This window comes from Amphiprion ocellaris, chromosome 9 (genome assembly GCF_022539595.1).
Source record: "Amphiprion ocellaris isolate individual 3 ecotype Okinawa chromosome 9, ASM2253959v1, whole genome shotgun sequence".
NCBI lineage: Eukaryota > Metazoa > Chordata > Actinopteri > Pomacentridae > Amphiprion > Amphiprion ocellaris.
Window position 1 is genome coordinate 18,077,078 of NC_072774.1, and position 18,932 is coordinate 18,096,009.

General features: G+C 37.2%; 1 protein-coding gene across 2 annotated transcripts; it reads right to left on the minus strand.

Moving 5' to 3' along the window:
* Nucleotides 1–751: 751 nt before the first annotated feature.
* On the minus strand, nt 752–16,417 carry ndufaf6 (NADH:ubiquinone oxidoreductase complex assembly factor 6). 2 transcript variants are annotated; one of them, XM_023291090.3, is made up of 9 exons: nt 16,055–16,417; nt 14,883–14,982; nt 14,473–14,595; nt 14,105–14,161; nt 13,564–13,666; nt 11,929–12,062; nt 9,003–9,104; nt 5,076–5,132; nt 752–1,268 (listed from the first exon to the last, which is right to left on the minus strand). In XM_023291090.3, exons 1-9 carry the CDS (start codon nt 16,243–16,245, stop codon nt 1,140–1,142), a joined length of 996 nt encoding a protein of 331 aa, XP_023146858.1. In that variant the 5' UTR covers nt 16,246–16,417; the 3' UTR covers nt 752–1,139. The 2 variants fall into 2 exon arrangements, with proteins under 2 accessions (XP_023146858.1, XP_023146859.1); XM_023291091.3 differs by having other exon boundaries at nt 14,879–14,982; nt 16,055–16,195.
* Between the last annotated feature and the right edge of the window lie 2,515 nt (nt 16,418–18,932).

The window sequence follows — 18,932 nt, forward strand, 5'->3', positions numbered from 1 at the left end:
ATTCAAAGTGAATTTAGATAGTTAGGATGCGCCAGACTGACTCCCTCCCACTGCTTTTCCCCTTGCTCAAGTATCAACATACACAGGATAGGTTTGTGTATGAATATAAGATTATTTTTTTTTTGCAGCAGACACACATTTAATGGACACCTAGTGACTGTGAGGAGATACTTACTGAATTTGACAAAAAAAACTAGTGGATTAGACTTGCACACTGCATTTAAGGGATGCCATTTTTACAGATCTGAGGAGCTACAGCTGGATTTATATTGAGGTAAGAGAAAGCTATGACCTACAGTGGCTGCATGCATATGGATGTGAGGTTACACCATAAGTTCCACCGTAGGGATCATACTACAAACCTTCTGCTCACCCTGTCTGTGCTCTCTATGTAAATGAATGAGCAGAAACTAGGTGATTGCTCAGTGTTTGCCTCCCATTCAGTGACTAGACAGTGTGAAATAAAAATTCATTACCTTGGTAGGTGCTAATCCAGTGCTAAAACATTGTTGTAAAGCTCACTGCTGCACTGTAAATGAAAAAATGTTAACACACTTACTCTGGGGAATGACACGGCCTGATTACAAACAATAAATGTGTCCAGCGTGGCAGATCTGAAACTCAACTGTAAATACAAGCCAGGTCTCCTTTAACAGGACTCCCATTAAGTACTTGTGTCAACTACAAGTGCAGCTTATCTTTTAAGTTAGTTATCAAAGTGTTGGCTAAAACTACAAAAAAAGACCCAAGATGCAATTAACCAGGATTATAATTTAAAAGACATATGATCAAGAATAACATTGTTTGCACATTTTAAAATAATCCATTCAATACTGCCTGACGTATGAAGTAATCCGCATGTCCAGCGAACTCTTCTGGCTAAATCACTAATGATTTTACCGACAAGCTGCTGCTTGAACCAGAGGTCTGAAAACAACGGTCTAGAGCGGCTCATGGTTTTTCGGTTGTTTTCTCTAGAGGCAGACTTCAGTGGCAGGACTGAGGTTCAAAATGGTTCTGAGCCTGCTTGAGGGCAGTCGACTGGCAGAAAACCCCAGAGAGATGAAGTCTCTGGGATTTAGTCCTGCAGCTCCTAGAGGGTGCAAACTGGGACGACTGGCCGGGGAGGAGAACCGAAGTCAGTAGGTCTTCTTCCAGGAGCGGAAATACAGCTGGATGGGGAGGAGTGGGTTTCTGTTCCGCAGGCTTTTGTGGAAAACATCAAAATCTGCCCTCCGCACTCTCTGCAGGTAGTCCTCCAACACCACCTGCATCACACACACAACACAGGAGTTTAGGTGAGTTTGCATCAGATTTGACTGAGTGCAGATTCATCCTGGATGTCCTTGAAGATGGACTATGCAGAGTAAACAGAACATTATTCTAGTTTAATGATTAGACTAATGAATGATTAATGATAATATTGTATATGTTCAACTTCTCGTTGGAAGGGAAAGTATTTTGTTTTCTGCTAACCAATCAATAACAAGCGACATATGGATACCACTTTCAAACAACACAGAAGCTGAGGCAGTGGCTGCAAAGAACACATTGATCACGTCCTGAAAATAACAGGACAAATGTTTTACTTTTTGGAGTGATGCTTGTGTCCCACTGTCAAATTCCAAGTCCAATATTTATTTTTTTAGCGCTGTTTCTGGTCTCCACCACCTCCTGAGAGAAATATTCCGCTCTTTTGCTGCTAAATATTCCACTATGTTAACTGGCTAGTCTCCAACTACCTCAAAAAATTGACCTGAAAACTTTAGAGTAAAGCTGAGACTATCATTTTCTGAAAGTTTATCATGATGATCAACTTGCAAGTACTTATCTAAGTAGCTATTAGTGTATGGTGATAGTCAAACTTGTAGATCTGCATCCATCTCATCCGTTCTCCATGGATGTAGTCAAGTAACTAAGAGGCTATACAGAAAAATGACACCAACATTCTAATCCTACCTATGAACCTCTGACTGGGTGACCCTTTCTCTGACCACTGTGTGTCACTGAATAAACTGGAGGTCAATCAGAGGATGCTACATTTTCCTGGAGCCACAAATGTGTGCTGCTTAGTTTTCCCATTTGAGCATAAAAACAAAATTGAAGTTGTATCAATTTGGACTAAAATTATATGCATGACTATAGCCGATACCACCGTTTTTTAAAAATTGTTTCAGATAGTTAGGTGAACTTACAGTTGAAAGAAATGTATGTATAACATCAAAAAAGAATAATTACATTTTTATATTATATATTATGTGCATAGAAAATTTGATGTTGATCTTGGTCCCGTGTTCAAATTAAAGAGCTACATTGGTCAGTCGATGTGGTTCACTCCCCCAGGCTATAGCAGCACCGCTTTGTCTTTCCTGCTGTTTCACATGACACTCGTCCAAAAGTGCGATCCGTTGTGTATTAAATTTTCAGCAGGTTAAGAAACCTTTGTCGGCTTTCTCACGTGGAGAAGCACACTGAGGTGGAAGAACTACACACACACAAACACACACACACACACACACACACACACACACACACACACACACACACACACACACATACACACGCACATGCACACGCGCACACACGCACACACTAAGATGCTCGCATATGCACAAATAACCACCCCTGCACAGTGGAGGTCCACTGCAGCGTAAAATCTAAATTTTACATTCAGGAGGGCAGAGTGCTTTTTGCTGTGCTTCTCAGCTCTGCACTGTAGTTACAGCAGATTTCTAGCTGCACTTTATGTGTTTTATAAGAGCAGTCCTGTGTTTCAGGGAAGGATTTGCTGTTAAAATTATGCTCATTTATAAACTTCACTTCAATGCTGCATAGTACAATTTCTAAGAGACACACACTTTGGTATTTGCTATTATTGTACTTTTAAAATTCAGAAATTGATTGATACTGGATTACAGATAATACTGCATTTGCACATTATAAAGTGCTTTTACTGCCTAGAGTTTCAGCGAATACTGTGCGTTACCAAGTACCAGAGTTACAGCAGACCCACTGCTGTTACTCCACAGGCTAACAAGCCTGAAAACACACATTTAGTTATCGGCTTTATGCAGCTGACAGCTTAATGTATTGGGAGCATAATAAAGCATGTTGTTTGCTTCTGCTTGTTACCGTCTTGTCATCTCAGTGTGGCCCCACATTCGAGGTGCCCAACTGGCATTAGTTTAAGGGGTTCAGACTTGGTATATACAGAGAAAACAGCACAAGTATCAAAAACCCTGTTCTCAGTGCAAACCAAAACAACAGAGGCATGAAAACCTGCTACTTCCCAGATAAATAGGAGCTTCATCACAATCTCTTCTGTGTACCTGTAGTCCATCCACTTCATGTTACTTCATCGATTCTTTTTTTGCAGCTTACAGTTCGAAAAGACCACAATATAACAATCTATGTCTGCAAAATGGCATAAGACAATCTGACTGGAGTACTGCTGCTGTTATTTAACTTGCCTAAAGACGGCTGCACAATTAACTGACGATTAATCACAATTTTGGCTTCCCACAATTAAATTACCATAGAGAAATGCAAAATTTATGTGTAAAAAGTGTGCTCTGCTCATAGAAAACAGTCCATGTAGATAAACTCACGTGATTTTAACTGATGTAAATCTGACATTAGAAGGTCTAATTTTGCTTTTTCAACAGACATTTGTCTGAGTGGCGTGTAGCAACTGAACGGGGGAGACTAGAGGCTTCCCTGTGCACAGCCACCTAGCTATTATCTACTACTATCTAAATGTGAGGTGTTTAATGAACATCTGTAAATCACAGTGTCTAGTGATAAACAAATGTGCAGCAAATGAGATGTATTGAATGTTGTCAATTACTATTTTCCATCATATTTTAAGTCTTATTTTGATGCAAAAATGTGTACTTTTACAGGAATGTAGCACAACCTGTAAGTGAAGCCAGCACTCTGGTTATTTAATTGTGGAAGTGTGACAAAACAATCTGGTCCTGAAATCAATAATTGTGATGAATAGCTGTGATCTTAATGTCACGGATCATGATTATCATTTCCGCCATAACCATTCTGCCCTAGATGTTGTATTTGTAGCTCTGGCCTGACAATGATGGTCACAACTGACAGAGTGGAGGATCTACAGCTGATATACATACATGATCAAGATTGTGAGTTCTTGTAAATTTGTTAGGGAGTTATAAAGCAGTTCTCCGACGTGCTTCTTACAAAAATATAGCAGAATGAAGCAAAGATAATTAAAAATACCATCCAGAAAAAAGTTGTTATCGTATGTGACTGACGGATGAACTGATCCTAAAGTACAACTAGACAGACTCGAATATAATTCTAAGCATTTTGTTCTTTAAGCAGATTGCCGTAACTGTTTATAATGACTCCCTTCAACTTACTTCAGCATTGCACAGAATAATTAGATGTGTGATGTGTGTCATCTCTGTCTCTTTTATTGTCAGTGGCACTTAACTCCTCTTGCTTCAGAACAAATCTGACAAGCATTACTTTTTAGTTTCTGTAGGCGGTTTTTAAACTTCTAAATGCGATCTTATCTAGAGTACGCAGCCTAAAGAGAGAAAATTAATGACTAATCCACATCTGTTCATCTTTATATCAGTGAGGAAAAAATGTGAAACTCATGCTAAGATGTATCATTTCTTTATTACTGTTTTTATCCACAACTTTAAGGCTCACAAATATAGAATCTTAAAGTCAGATTTTTTATTTTTCATTTTTTTTTAAACTCTAACGGATGTTTGAGAAATTGATTTACCTCATGATAAGAAGTGATGAGGTTTATGTGTTTGGGTGCAACAGAAGTCTGGAAAATTATTTAGTCTGAGTAGAGATGTGTTTCTACTACTATAAACTCTGTATTTATGAACAACAAAAAAAAAAACTTCATTTGAATAAACTGACATTCTCAGATCCTAAATGTTGCAACCAGTGCTGTAAAGCTTTTCACGCGAACTCAATGACACAATTGGATTATTGATTTTCAGATATTTTTTTCTAACTTTCCCCAAAAATTTGTCCCTAGAATATATTCTGATTCTATTATTTGATGTTTGATGACTTACTGTATGAAGGAAGGCCGGAGTGGCTGCTGCTGGAACACTGTTGCTAAAAGATCGTGCCTGAAGGAGAGGGAACAATACAGACATTAAACAAACGATCAACTTGCAAGTAAAATCATCATCCATGCTTAATGTGCCGAGTCTCAACTGGTTAAAGCTGTTTGACCCTCTCCTGCTCATTCATGATTATGCAATTTAAATGTGAAACGCATAAGAAGATATTAATGTAGTGGCAGCTCAGATCAACTAACTCGCGTTTTGTTGCACAGAGACATCAATCAAATTACGATCAAGAAGTCGCCTGACTATATATAAAGATATATCGGTTGAAGGCTAAACCTGTTTTAACTAAAAAGCTACATTAGCATTAAAAATATGAGAGGACTCTTAACCCTGATGGGTCTTTCCCCAATAATAATAATAATGGCGTCTAACATCACGCCAGCACATATGCAAATAACCCACACTGTACGAAGCAAATTATATCACATATTTGCATTACCTGCCAGTCTTCTATTTTTGCTAAACTGTTACTAGTAGGAGACCAACAAGCAAGGTGCACTTGGATAGCTGGCCATGATCTCTCTAACAAACATGTATGCTCAAAGTAGCACTTTGCCATTGAGAATGCTAACAGAAGTTTCAAGAAGCCTTTCTTGCCTCATTAATAGGCCTTGTTCATGACAGACATTTTGAGTTGTTACATCAGAAAAAGCAAGGCTGAAGCCAATCTGCCTCATGCCAACACTGTGGCAGAATCTTGGTTGTAGTCCACCTAGCTAGAATGCAGTCAAGAATATGTGCACTTTTCTTGCAGTGACAGGTCAAAATGTTTTTTGTGGAAAAGGTCATCTTCTCAGATTATCTACTCCATATGGGACATCTGAGCTGTAAGAATTACACACGTGGACAAAATTGTTGGAACCCCTCGGTTAATGAAAGAAAAACCATGTCACCAAACAGCACAGTGACTACTGTAACCCTATAAATAGGCCGACTGACTGATTACAAGTTTGTAGACACCTGTGATGCTAATTAGAGGACACACCTTGATTGAACATGTCCCTATGGTCACATTATTTTCAGTCTTTTCTAGGGGTACCATCATTTTTGTCCAGACCTGTTTCATGAGTTCATTTCTGAAAATAATCCTGTTGAACCACGGTTCAAAAGCAATGTGATTTTCATTGGTTAATTTTCATAGAATTTTTATTTATTATTACTTTTGTCAGATTCAAATTATTTCTGTGACCATTGTGGGTTTTTTTTTCATTAACCGAGAGGTACCAACAAGTTTCTAATTTACTAGCTCCCTCCTAAATGAGCCAACTCACTGATTCATTAGCAAAGATATATTTTTATATAGACATATTGCAGAAAAAACATTTTTTGTTTCAACCATTTTAATCATGTCCTTTTTTTTTTAAATCTCTTGAAGCAAGTTTTTTTTATTGTTGTTTTTATCATTACAAATATACATTTTTCAAACACAGATATTCTCCTGGCTCACATCAGCTCTGCATTAACCTGTGTCATGGTTTTCTTAAGCTAATTAGCAGAACACTTTTGAGCTGGCTCATAGCCAAGACACATTAAATCTATGAAGGATAAAAAAAAAATCCTCATTTATAATCCAGTTTTTTACACCTAATATCATCATAGGTACTTTAACTGTTGCTGACATTCTTAATTAGTATAAACAAAATAAAACATAAATGCTGATGAATGTGTGGGCAGCAGCTTCATGAAAAAAGTCTCCAAAAGTACAAAAATAAAAATCAACGAGGCATGTAAGTGGAGGCTAATAAACCTCCCAACTTGAATCTCATTAGCGCTTCATTAGTAAGTTAGTGCTAAAACTAAAGCTGCATCAAGGACATTTTTAATTAGCTACCATATTGAGCTAGAAAGACGGAATGTCTACGCATTAACTCATGTTAATTTAAATTTACAAAACAGAAAGCCATTGAGTGGCTTAAGAGGTATTCAAGAGGGTTACACAACACAACTGCAACGGATGTGGGAGTTATTTTAGCTTTTCGGTGAAATGAGTCATAAGTTCGGACAGCAGATGTATTAGGCAAAAATAAGTTGCGAGCTTGTGTGACATGACTGTAATGCTAGGCACATACACATTTTCAGGTTTTATTCATGCCCTGAGAGTGTTAAGGGCCTGGTTGTGATCAATATTTTTCCTCTTTGTCGATGACAAATCTCATTAAAAGAAGAATATCGACAAGGATTGTCAGGCACTGTATAGTTGGATTATTGCTCTGTGCCTCAGACCTTCACTATAGGTATTATACTGGTCATAATATATTCACTTGTTTTTTCAATGGTTTTTGTCACTTTATTTTGTCATTAAATGTGGAAAATGTTAAGTGCTTTCCAACAGAGGCGATTAAGTTAAGTTAGTGTCATCAGCCATAAAATGAGTAGATAAAAAGTCTCTCTGTTTCTCCTGCTTCACCAGACAGTAAAGGCTGGTTAGCAGCTATGAGCTAGGAGAACAGATAGCTTAAACCAGATAAGTCCTTGCCACTGGGAGGAGATGCTGCTCTAAAAAGGTGATACAGCACCTGACATGCTTATAATAACTTCACTGAAGAGCGAGGTAAACACAGAGATTGACAGCTTTGTGTTCACAACACACTAATTTCTACGAGTTAACTTAAACTACCTGTTTATGAAGAAAAGTCAGTAACAGTTGTTCACTTTACGCATGTTTCGAGTGTGCACAGAAGGAGGTGCTGTCCACTTACAGGTCTGATGTCAATGTGTCTAAGACAAAGAGAGTGTGGTACAGCTCTAGAATGAAAGAAAATTTTACCCATTTTAAAAACTACACAAAGAAAATAAAGAGAAAAGAAGTCTGTGGTAGCCAGTGTTGATATTGTGGTGATCTGCCACAAATCAAAGTTTGGGAGTCTCCGAACTAATACCATTATACTTTTTGAAATATTGTGAATATATCAGCGCCTACCAGTTGTTGGATTGATGGTGGCCAGTTCAAAAATGTTATGCTTATGTTCCAGTCGTACTTCACTATTACTAACAACATATTAGTGAGCAATATAAGAATAACACATATGCCAACAATAAATTTCCATTAGCATCATGAACACACACAGTACTTTATTTAAACTCAGTCCCACATACATTGTCTGCTGATAGAAACAGTCATTAAAGCGTCACTGCGCTGATAATAGTCTCCAACAAAAGCTCCATTTTCTCCTGTTTGAGTAACAAATTCTAAAAGCTGCCCTGGCTAGCTGCTTTACATAATTACTAACCCTTAAAAAATTAAGCAATATATATATTAATGAACTGTTTTTAAAAATTTGCACAGTATTAAGAGGTTGACTGATGCACTTTAGGATGAAATTACAGAACATCACCCCCAAAATGAACACTTTTGTGGTTACATGTCCACAAATACTCAAATTCACTCACTAATGTTTCTAGTTTTCAACAATATTCTAAAATGAAAGACGACTTTTCTCCCCTGTGCTTCCTCGGTGGTAAAATGAGTTACCTGGATCAGTTCAGTCAGCAGAATCCCACTTTGTCTTTAAAAATCACTGAAAAACCCATCTCTTCTGAGGGTACTTGCTGAATGTGCTCTCTCTCCTTTCTTCTCTTGCAAAAGAAAAAGGGGTAATTTGCTATGCACTTTGTGTGTCATGCACCTGGAGCCTTGTGGAACTTGTGTCAGATGGTGCAGGAACTGAGGGTTGAGGACATTTTTCCTGAAGGCTATTCTTTGATCTACTGTGCCTTTGACAAAAGTATCTGCCAAGTGAATATAAACCTCTGTATGTATTTAAATACCTACAGCCAGGATCCAGAAACGGGTTTATAATAGAATAAATCCTAATTACTCTCCAACAACACGTTCAACTATCACATACTTATGATCTTGGTACGTACGTGTTGCAGGTGCACATGAGCCTGACTGGCGATGTCATACACAACATCCCGAATGTTCTGCTCCCGACTGCCACGGATGAAGTCCTCCTGAGAAGCTCCATGCTGGAGAAACACACAATAACGAAACCCATGATGTCTGTGTTTCGAGGTCATAGCTATAGGATCAATTAAGCAGCAAAGCTTATCTCTGTAGTTCAGCTGTATCCATTCTGGCTCCACTTCACACCCTGGTCAAGTCTTTTCTTTAATCCGTTTAAAAAGAAAGTTAAACTGCACCAATTGCAGTCTGGTACATCAGTAATGAAGTGTAACATTATGCCATGGGGGATGCCACCCTGCACTGATATATAAACCAACCCACACTGCACCACACTGCAGAGTAAGACCTTTTTTTTGAAAATCTTTAAAGGAAAAGAATTTAATTTAGCTAGTAAGCTGAAAGATCAGTGCGGACGAGGAAGAAATGTCTCATTCCAGTGATTGAGTGTTGACTCCTGCTGTTTTTTCTCATATCCAACAGTGGTTTGGAACATTGGTGCATATTTATAGACTATACTGTTTGGTTTGTTTCATTGCTTTGAATATACAACATAGCAAACAACAGGTTCCATTTGAAACATGAATTGCACCTTGTTGTTTAAACTGTATTTAAACCTGTATACTGCACATAGATAGATTCTGTTTCAAACATTTTTTTTGCACAGGAATTGCTTCAGGATGAATACTTTTTTACCTTTTCTGTAAGAGGGTTGATGAAGTAATTGGATTTCTGCTCTTTGCAGTTTATCCCATGAAGAGAGATCAATATCATAAGTTACCAATGCTCCAGCTAATGCTGAGATTGGGGTCAAGTTGTATCTAATTAAAACCTTCCAAATTCCTCCGACTGCCTGAACGATTAAAAAAAAAAAAACAACACATGCACACACATACAAGAAATGAGCTCAAACAGTGACGCTTTCAGGTGCTCCTCGACACCTTATAAAGTTGGAAATTGTACTTTGCTACCAGATTATTTCACAATAATGATGAAAAAAAGTGTTTAGGGGCTGCAATGAATGTTTATTCTCATGATTTGCTGGTGCATAAATTCATTAAATTTTTTTCCTTACATATCACAACTTCCCTCAGCCCTAAAATGCAGCATATTTTGTCAAACTGACAGCTATTCAACTTAGAACTAAACATTAGGGATCAAATTATCACTCCCACTGAAATCCTGACTCAAATCCTAATATTTATTAAAATAATACCAATATGATTTTTGCATATTGTTCAACTCTACTTCACACAGTGGTAATTTTTTCAGTGTCAGTTGTTTTTTTTTTTTTGTTTTTTTTAAACACATTAACTCTAAGACTATTAAAGACCTTTATAATGAGAGACAAAATGCAGTTTAATATCTCTTTCATGATTAAATCAGTTGGGTTAATAAGGCTTACAATTATTTATGCATTAAGATAAGATGCATTCAATCTAAGTAACATTTCTGCCAAAACCTTGGCTTGTCTGTTTGATAGTTTCATAGCATTTAACTAATATTTGTGCCAATGGCAACAAAGAGAAAGTATTTGTCATTTTGAGGAAACTAAATTCAGTGCTTTGTGACAGCTGAAGTTACCCCACGACAGGATGATGCATATCAAGATGCTAAGAGGGTGTGGTTTTACTTAAAAAAATGGCTGCAAGTGTTGACACCCTGTCAGTGTGCAACACTGCTGAAATAAAAAGCTGGACTTTGTCGATGTCAGTGAATGAAGGATGGGAAAAATATTCATAGTTGATGGTGTGACTGCACATTTAATCTACAAACAAGTTCTACCTTCGATGCTGTGAGAGAAATGTGGTGCGTCATGCCAGGTTTTAAAATCTTCAACATGTAAACTTCCTTGCTCGAATTTTGCTCATTTTTTATTCATGTGACTCTTTAATGTATTTCTCACAACACCAGAGTCTTGTTTCTCCCAAGAAAAGAGAGTACAGGTGAGCAATGAAGCTGAAATCCTCTCTAATAGCAAAGGTAATTCTAAATAAATAAACTGATGTATAAATTATGAAATTTAATTAAATTCAGGAAAGTGAATGTTAGATGAAGTAATGATCAGGAAACATGAGTAGATTAAACTGAATATTCAAGTTGAAAATTAGAAATTACCAGTGAATCAATTAAATGAAGAGGTGGTTTTGATGCAGTGAACTGACTGTGCAAATAAAAGTGGCTCTTCAGTGGGCTTATCTTTTCCCTTGTCAGCTTGTACATGTTCCCATTATGAGAATAAATGATTAGTTAAGTATCAGAAAATGTACTCCGTATGTTTTCTGTCTGACAGAGACAAATGGCCGTCTGCTACTTAAGAAAATATTAAATTAAATCTTAAGAGTCCATAAAGTTGACTGGATGAAGAACATGAGCTAAAGGGTTCCTCTGTGTGAGTGCAAGGTATTTCAGCACAACACCAGAGCCCCCTTCAGGCAGCAGAGCAGAGGTGATGCGAGGTGAGCCTGTTCAGTAGGTCTCGGGTCAGAAGCTTCTACTTTTCAGCTGAAGATATTAAGGGCAGAGCAGACATGCTTCATGCAGCAGCACAGTGAATACATCACCTCTTCCTCTCCTCTAACAGCAGCAGTTTGTTGCTCTCTCCTTGTTTGACAGATGGCCAAGATGAAAGGTTGAAAACTGTTTGCGATGTCATTAGTTTATCTGCAGTATTTCTCTCAGGCAGGCGGGTTTAGATCTGAGGCTCTCTGTGTTTTGCAACTGGATGCCTTCAATTCATTAAATGCAGTGTTGATAATTCTGAGATTGAGATGTGTCACCCTCTTGAGTTTCATCAAATTCTGATCAGCTGAGCAGACATTTCGGTAAATTTCTTCCTCGGTTCTCAAAAGTTCACAATGTTGATGTCACTGTGAATCCTCAACTCACCAGCATGCAGATGTCCATGGGCAGGTAGACTTTCCGCCGGCTGCTGTGATAAGGAGTAGCTCTGAGACATGTTACGATTCCCTTAGCTTTACCAATGTGACTCGCTGCATGGTCTGCATGGACGTTTTTCACGCCTGCAAAGAAAAACAGACACACAGTTTGGCATTACTTACTTTGACTCAATTTCTCCATTCTCCTGTTAGAGCCTATGTTGAAGTTACTCACACTTTCTCTGTAATGCTGACTGCTTGAGGCAAAATTTGTTTTTATTTTGAAAATAATACAGTGTGGGGCACTACCATTGCAAGTAGCGTTACTAGTATTTTCCTGAGCATTTGTAAAGTGACAAGCACAGTGGAGGTTTCTGCTGAGGTCTGAAATAAAACTAAGAATCAGTATGTGTCTCTGTCAATGTATACAGACATATTTGCATGGCCAACAGCACATTAGCACCTTTATAAGATCATGACATCAAATACTATTCTTTAGTGCAGTCTGTAAACACTAGCTCGCTGCTTGATAACTAACTAGTTGTGTTTTTTACCAAAAAATACAATTAAACAAAGAAAAAGATAAATACAGTAGCTACAAATGAAATAAACCAGTGAAAAATTCAGCGTAGTGAAGCTTCCTTTAATGGAGAGTTACTGCTAGCTTAGCTCTACACTTTCCAAGCAGCTTGCCCAACACTGATAACTAATCACTGTGCATCAAACAAAAAAAAGAATCGAAACTACTTCTGGAACCACAAAATTTCTACAGGTATTAACACAAATGGAATGTCTTTATAACAAGTAGTGTTTGGGCTCGGCCTTGTTCTCAGTCCTTTCATATTGGCTGTCTTTAAAAAGAGTCTCACCTGATACTCACATTCATGTCACTGTTGATGATATGTGTATTAGACAATCTGAGGTAGCCGCCATTTAAATTGGACAGATCTTATTTTTTATGAGCTACTTAACCAACAATCTGGCTCAAAAACGTTAGCTGGAAAAATGTAACTCCTGATGCAATTAGGACATCTCTCTCTGTTGGAGTTGTTGGGAGTACAGAAACAGTCTGAGGCTGTAGCACAAAGTTAGAAGACGATGATTCATGACCTCATAAACAACCTGTGGATGACTGACTGCAGAGAGCACAGAAACTCAACGATGATCCAATTATATTTAAGCCTGCCATTAACACATGGAATTACTGTGATTTTAGACAGTGCAAATGCCAGCTAAATTGAGAAGTTGCACCCTGTACATTTCATCTTTGCTAACAAGAAAGTGAGGAGAAATAACGGCTTTGTTAAGCTAAGAGGCATTAACAGTCGATCACTGGTGTGACCGAATCATTTTTCACATTCACTCATTCTTGCTTTTGCTATTATGTCTAGTGAAGCGCTGCAGTGTACAACCCAGTTATCATTAAGTAATTCAGCAGCCACACAAGCCAAGTGTGGTTTAAACACACAGAAAAGAAACAAACAGATTTTGATTGTTTTTTTTTTTTCTATTTGAAGTTGATATCGATTCATTAAAGTATGCCTGGATTGGCCTTGAAACAAACTGTTAGATTAGCTTGGGACATCTTCAGTTTACAGTCATTTTCATTTATGCTTCAGCTATTCGCAGCTTTGTCTGTCCTTACCTAAACACTCCAGCAGCAGGTATATTAAGGAGGACTGTGTGTTCTCTGAATATGCCTCTAGTTCCTGAAGGTTTCTGTAGGCTTTATCATCCAGATCCTTTTCCTGGTGAAGCACACAGATTTGATGATTGTTAAATTTGTAAGTTATCATTTACTTAATTAATTAATAACAATATGCAGCTAGCCCCTTAAATTCAAGCACTGTTTACTGTACTTGTGATGGGCACAGGTTGCAAAAGTCTATGGTTTGTGAAATTAATTACTGCCTCAAGAAGGTCATCAAACAACACAGGAATTCATCAAAAATATTAGACAAAATACTAAAATATTTTAAGCAGCACAGCTCTTCTATATAACAGAATCACAAAGTACCTGCATGCAAAGACAAGTGCAGAACGTTTCATTAATATTTTTTAATTGGCAATTATTTTTAAATTGTCAATCAATGGCATTACTGACATAACAAAATATAGCATTAGCATAAGTTGCAGAAATTTCAGTTTCAGAACTGATCATCTTAATTAGAAACAACATATCTTACTCTTTCTGTTACGATCCTCAGCAGCCATCTTTTGGTCAGGTCATGTGTCCTCACTGCCTGCAAGACATCATCCAGACTGTTAATGAGCTGAAGTGCAACGGTTACTCAACTTGCTGTGAATCAGTTAACCACAAAGCTGAGGAACCGAAACACCAAAATAGACTGCAGAGCACACAACTCAAATGAGACATCCCACACCTAACAATCTGTTTCCCCTAAAAATTGTTTACATAACAATAAAACATTTCAAAAGTACAGCTGAGGGCATTGCTAATGTTTTCAGAATTTCCCAGAAATGTATCAATGGCTTTTAGACAAAAGATGTGTAAGACATTTAATAATTCTGAACTCTGTAGGCTGATATTTACCCTCCAAAGCTCCATACTGACTGGTTGGTTTGGAGGCTCATCTCTGTAGATTTCTTCTATGGCTGCCTTCCAGAACTGCATTCGCATTAAACCAATGGTTTTCTGGGAAACCGAATCCTTCACCTTATGGACAAACAAATATAGGATGTCAAATATTTGACAAACAACTTTGAACAAGACTGGCAACACATATCAGACACTATTTTGAGTTTTTTTAAACCCCTTTATTTTTACTTAACATTATTTTTGTTACTATTATTACAACTACAGGAGCAGCATCACTTTCAAGGATAATGGTACAGTAGTTGCAATAGCAGCAGTGAGAATCAGTAGTGACTCCTGTAGTGAAATGATAACAGTAGTATTATCAGTAATCACTTCCCATCCAACATAATTGTAGGAATACCTGCCTGTGCCAGCTCCACATTAAAGGCTCTTAGAGCCAGAGAGGAGCGCCGTGCCTCCAATGGGAGGAGGAGCGAAGACATGAAGCCTTCATAGTCTCTGGACCTGAGAACGTAAGAGGAGGGAGGACGTAAGAGGAGGGAAGGAAGAGAAAGATGCCAGCAATGTGAGAGTGAAGAGAAGTAGCAGATCTAATTCTCTTCAAGTTGTAAATGCACTTCTTTCTGTATTTTTCAAATGTTTTCATACTTTTTCTATTCATACTCTGCCACATGTGCACAATGTTTAACATTTTAATATGCTTGAGGGTAACAAGACTATTTCAAACGTACAACAGTCAATGAGTCCATACATTTACAAACAAAGGCAAAAAAAAACATGAGAGGAAACACTTAAAAAATATCCACGTTTACACTAAAACGTGCCCACATCAGCCACCACCATATTTTCTTACAACAGTTTTAAGAATCTTTGAGACTTACTGAAGTGTTTGCAGAACAGATGTTTTCATTTGAACTTCTGATTTTATTTGTTTTTATTGCCTTTACTGTGCGATTTTGTTTTTAATGCTTTTATTGTGTATTTCTTATTTTATCTGCTTTTAGTGCCTTTATTGTTTATTTTTGATTTTATTTGTTTTTAGTGCTTCTATTGTGTATTTCTGATTTTATTTGCCTTGTTCTGGATGTACAGCACTGTGTTCCAATCTGTAGTTGTTTAAAGTGCTATATAAATAAAGTCGGATTGGAATGGATTGGATTGGATATAACTAATTTTCCCAAAATATTATAATTACTGGCCAAATACACACAACCAAGACAGTTTTTTTTTTCCTTCAAACACACTTGTTAGGCGCTACGAGTGCGGGATATGAACAGTGGACACTAATTATTTTAACAGTATACTAGGCTTTCAAAGTACGTTCACTGCTGTTTTAAAATCTTGCATTGCTCTATATCTGAATGTATTTTGGTGTGGAAAATGTCCCCTTACAAAACATAGGCTTAACTAAATGTGATTATTATCATTGTATAGAACTACTATAGCTTTTAAAATGACGAGACATATGAGGGATTTTCTCAGCATGAACTCAGCTTCTCTTCTGTAACTAACTAACTAGCTAGCTGGCTGGCTAGCTAGCTAGCTTGTGTTGTTAGCACTGAGTGTAGAGACCCACCTGACCAAGTCCAGACAGTACTTTTCACTGTGTTGTGGGTCTACTGTTGCATTAGCTGAAGCTCTCACACTCTGAATTTCAGCCGCTCGTCGGATACAAACACTATTCGGGGATATCTTTCTGTAAAGACCGTGAATCAGCGAGGTTTTACTGCTTAATAATCCAGGTTTAGCACTGATGCAAGCTGCCATGTTCCCCTTCAACTTGCACCCTTTCCTTGTGTTACATCAAAACATTCCCCCGCCCAGCCGACACCGGGAGACTTTACATTACTCTCAATTTGACTAATTTGACTCGTTAATTACTTATTGACATAACAAAACCAGAAACTATGAATACTACAAATAAAACAGGAATGTGGTAAGTATTACGTTAGAATCACAAGAAACCACTAGGTCAAGCGAATTACCGTTGGTAACAATTATACCGGAATTTGACTCATACTGCTCCCAAAATAATGGTAGGAAATGTTATACTCTCACGATACATCTGTCCCTGTCTAATAATAATAATAATAATAATAATAATAATAATAATAATAATAATAATAATAATAATAATAATAATAATAATAATAATAATAATAATAATAATAATAATAATAATAATAATAATAATAATAATAATAATAATAATAATAATAATAATAATAATAATAATAATAATAATAATAAAATAAACAGAGCTGTCACTTCTTTTGCATGCTTTGTGGTGTAACAGATACTTAGGCACAACCACAGACTGGTTTTCACCATAGATAGGGCGATACGTTACTTATATTCGTTTGTGTTGAAAAACAAGTAGGAACCAAAAAACGACTAAATATTTGAAAAATTATTTGTACATTGTATTTTAAAGTGGCAATAGGCACGGTTTTTTGTTTTTTTTATTATGAAGATAGTGTTGAATAGCAGACACTTCTAGATCTTGTAAAGGCACCAGCATACAGTGTTTGCTGGCATTTGCAAAAAGAGGAGATTAGTTCTTTAGTTGCAGTGAAGTCATAATTCCAATGTCCAAAAATACATGTATATGTAGGGTACATACTTAAACACAATGAACATTTCTTACTTCATACCATAGACTGTATAAGAAAGTCTATGTAAGTATTATTTACTTGTTTCATCCAACACAAGGGTGTTAAAGCAACACTGTGCCTCGCAAGCTTTTCAGACAGGTTTTCTTGGGTGAAAGAGTCTTTATAAGGACTTCAAGCTCTGATATTAGTTTCTTGTGAAAATGTGATGTGGACACAGATGCGTAGTTGTCATGATTAGGCCTGTGTACATGCTTTTGATCTAACTCTAGACCGCTGAGTCTCTACAATTTCCACATCTATAAAGTCTCCACTTCTTTCTCGAACCACCACTCTACCACTTGCCTGCACTTCCAGTACACTACCTTACCTGCAGCTCTGCTTAAGCACTGGAAAACTACTGTTTGATAGACAGTGGGAAATTATAATACTGGAGCCAGACCAAAGAATGGTGCAGAAAGCCCCACCCTGCAAACTGACAGGAGCGGTTCATTCAGTCTGATGCTTTATAGCTATCATATTATAGTGTACTTTATACTTTGTCTGCAAATTAGGCTGCCATTATGACCCTGAACTGATATTGCCCTCTAAATAAAACAAGTAAATATTGTCTGTAGATGGTATTGTTGAGTATTCAAGGTCGTCTCTATTTTAAAAATCGATGTGCTACGCTGCCAGAAAGTGACCAGATGTGTGAAAATCTAAAAAATCCACAAGTCTTTCAGGAATTCTTTGATAAAGGTTGGAAGAAGCTAACAAACCATAAAAAAAATCTTGCAAAGACACAATAATTATCTTTTTCCTTGTCCAATGAAGCACATTTAAGACAACATAAGCAAATGTCATTTATTTAGGACATCATGTTGTATGTCATTCACATGCTGTGGATCGATGGGATGAAGTTAAATTTAAGCTGCTCCCTTTTTCCACAGACAGACTTGGCTGATGATCACTGTCATACTGGCCTCTCTGCTGCTGAAGCGACAGGCGCTGTACCTCCTGCAGGCAAGTCGGAGGTGGTTTCTCTATGGTGTCTTATACAAACTTGTACTATTAACTGATGTCAAGGAAGAGAAATTGCCAGAGATTGCTTCAATTTCATTGAAACCATAAAATGGCATTCTCCTTTCAGTTTAATAATAAAATTGAAATTTTGCAAATGAAAAGGCTAATATGACATTTTTTTCTGCATTTAAAACATGATTGTAACATCCTGTGTCCTCACCCCCTCCTTTTTTCTTAGTTTAACTAACTTGATAAAAAAAAAAGTGGAACTCAAAAGTACAATGCTGAGAAAATGAATGCAAGCAGAAACATGTCAACTGAGCAAAGGCAGAAAACAAACAATCAAAAATAAAACATGTCCTGTCGGTTACTGATAAGTTATTTCCTCATTCAGTTTGCCCATATATGTATATGTGGTCCAGTCTATGGGTGCAGGACAGATGACAGACTTGTGGCTGTAGCCACGCGGACACAAGTCATGTGACCTCCCTGCGTCAAGTTCGTGTATTGTGTCAAAAATTTCTGAAGCGCTGCTATTTCCTTCAAAGTAAAAGCACATCATTCATGGAATATTTTCTGCATACAAAGTTCACGCTTAAACCGCCTCTTGATTTACAGTCTCAGTATCTTTCTTTATCCATATTTTTTTTGAATGTCTTCATTTTCGTTGATCCATAGTGGGTATTTTGCATGAAATTTATTGGCTGATGAAAATTATATATTTACAATTTGCAATATACTGTACAATATATGTATGGTTTGCGCTACTTTCAATTCTGGCCCAAAGCTTTTTAACGGTGTGCCCTTGCTGTTGTAAGAGATACATCCTTAGTGTTG

Bases quoted from the DNA above. Each gene is read 5' to 3' on its own strand.
- ndufaf6 (XM_023291090.3), bottom strand. From the start codon at position 16,245: ATGGCAGCTTGCATCAGTGCTAAACCTGGATTATTAAGCAGTAAAACC. The intron at 14,983-16,054 runs GTGGGTCTCTAC...TTACGTTCTCAG, and splicing joins TACTGTCTGGACTTGGTCAG to GTCCAGAGACTATGAAGGCT. The intron at 5,133-9,002 runs GTACGTACCAAG...CCTCTCCTTCAG, and splicing joins CTCATGTGCACCTGCAACAC to GCACGATCTTTTAGCAACAG.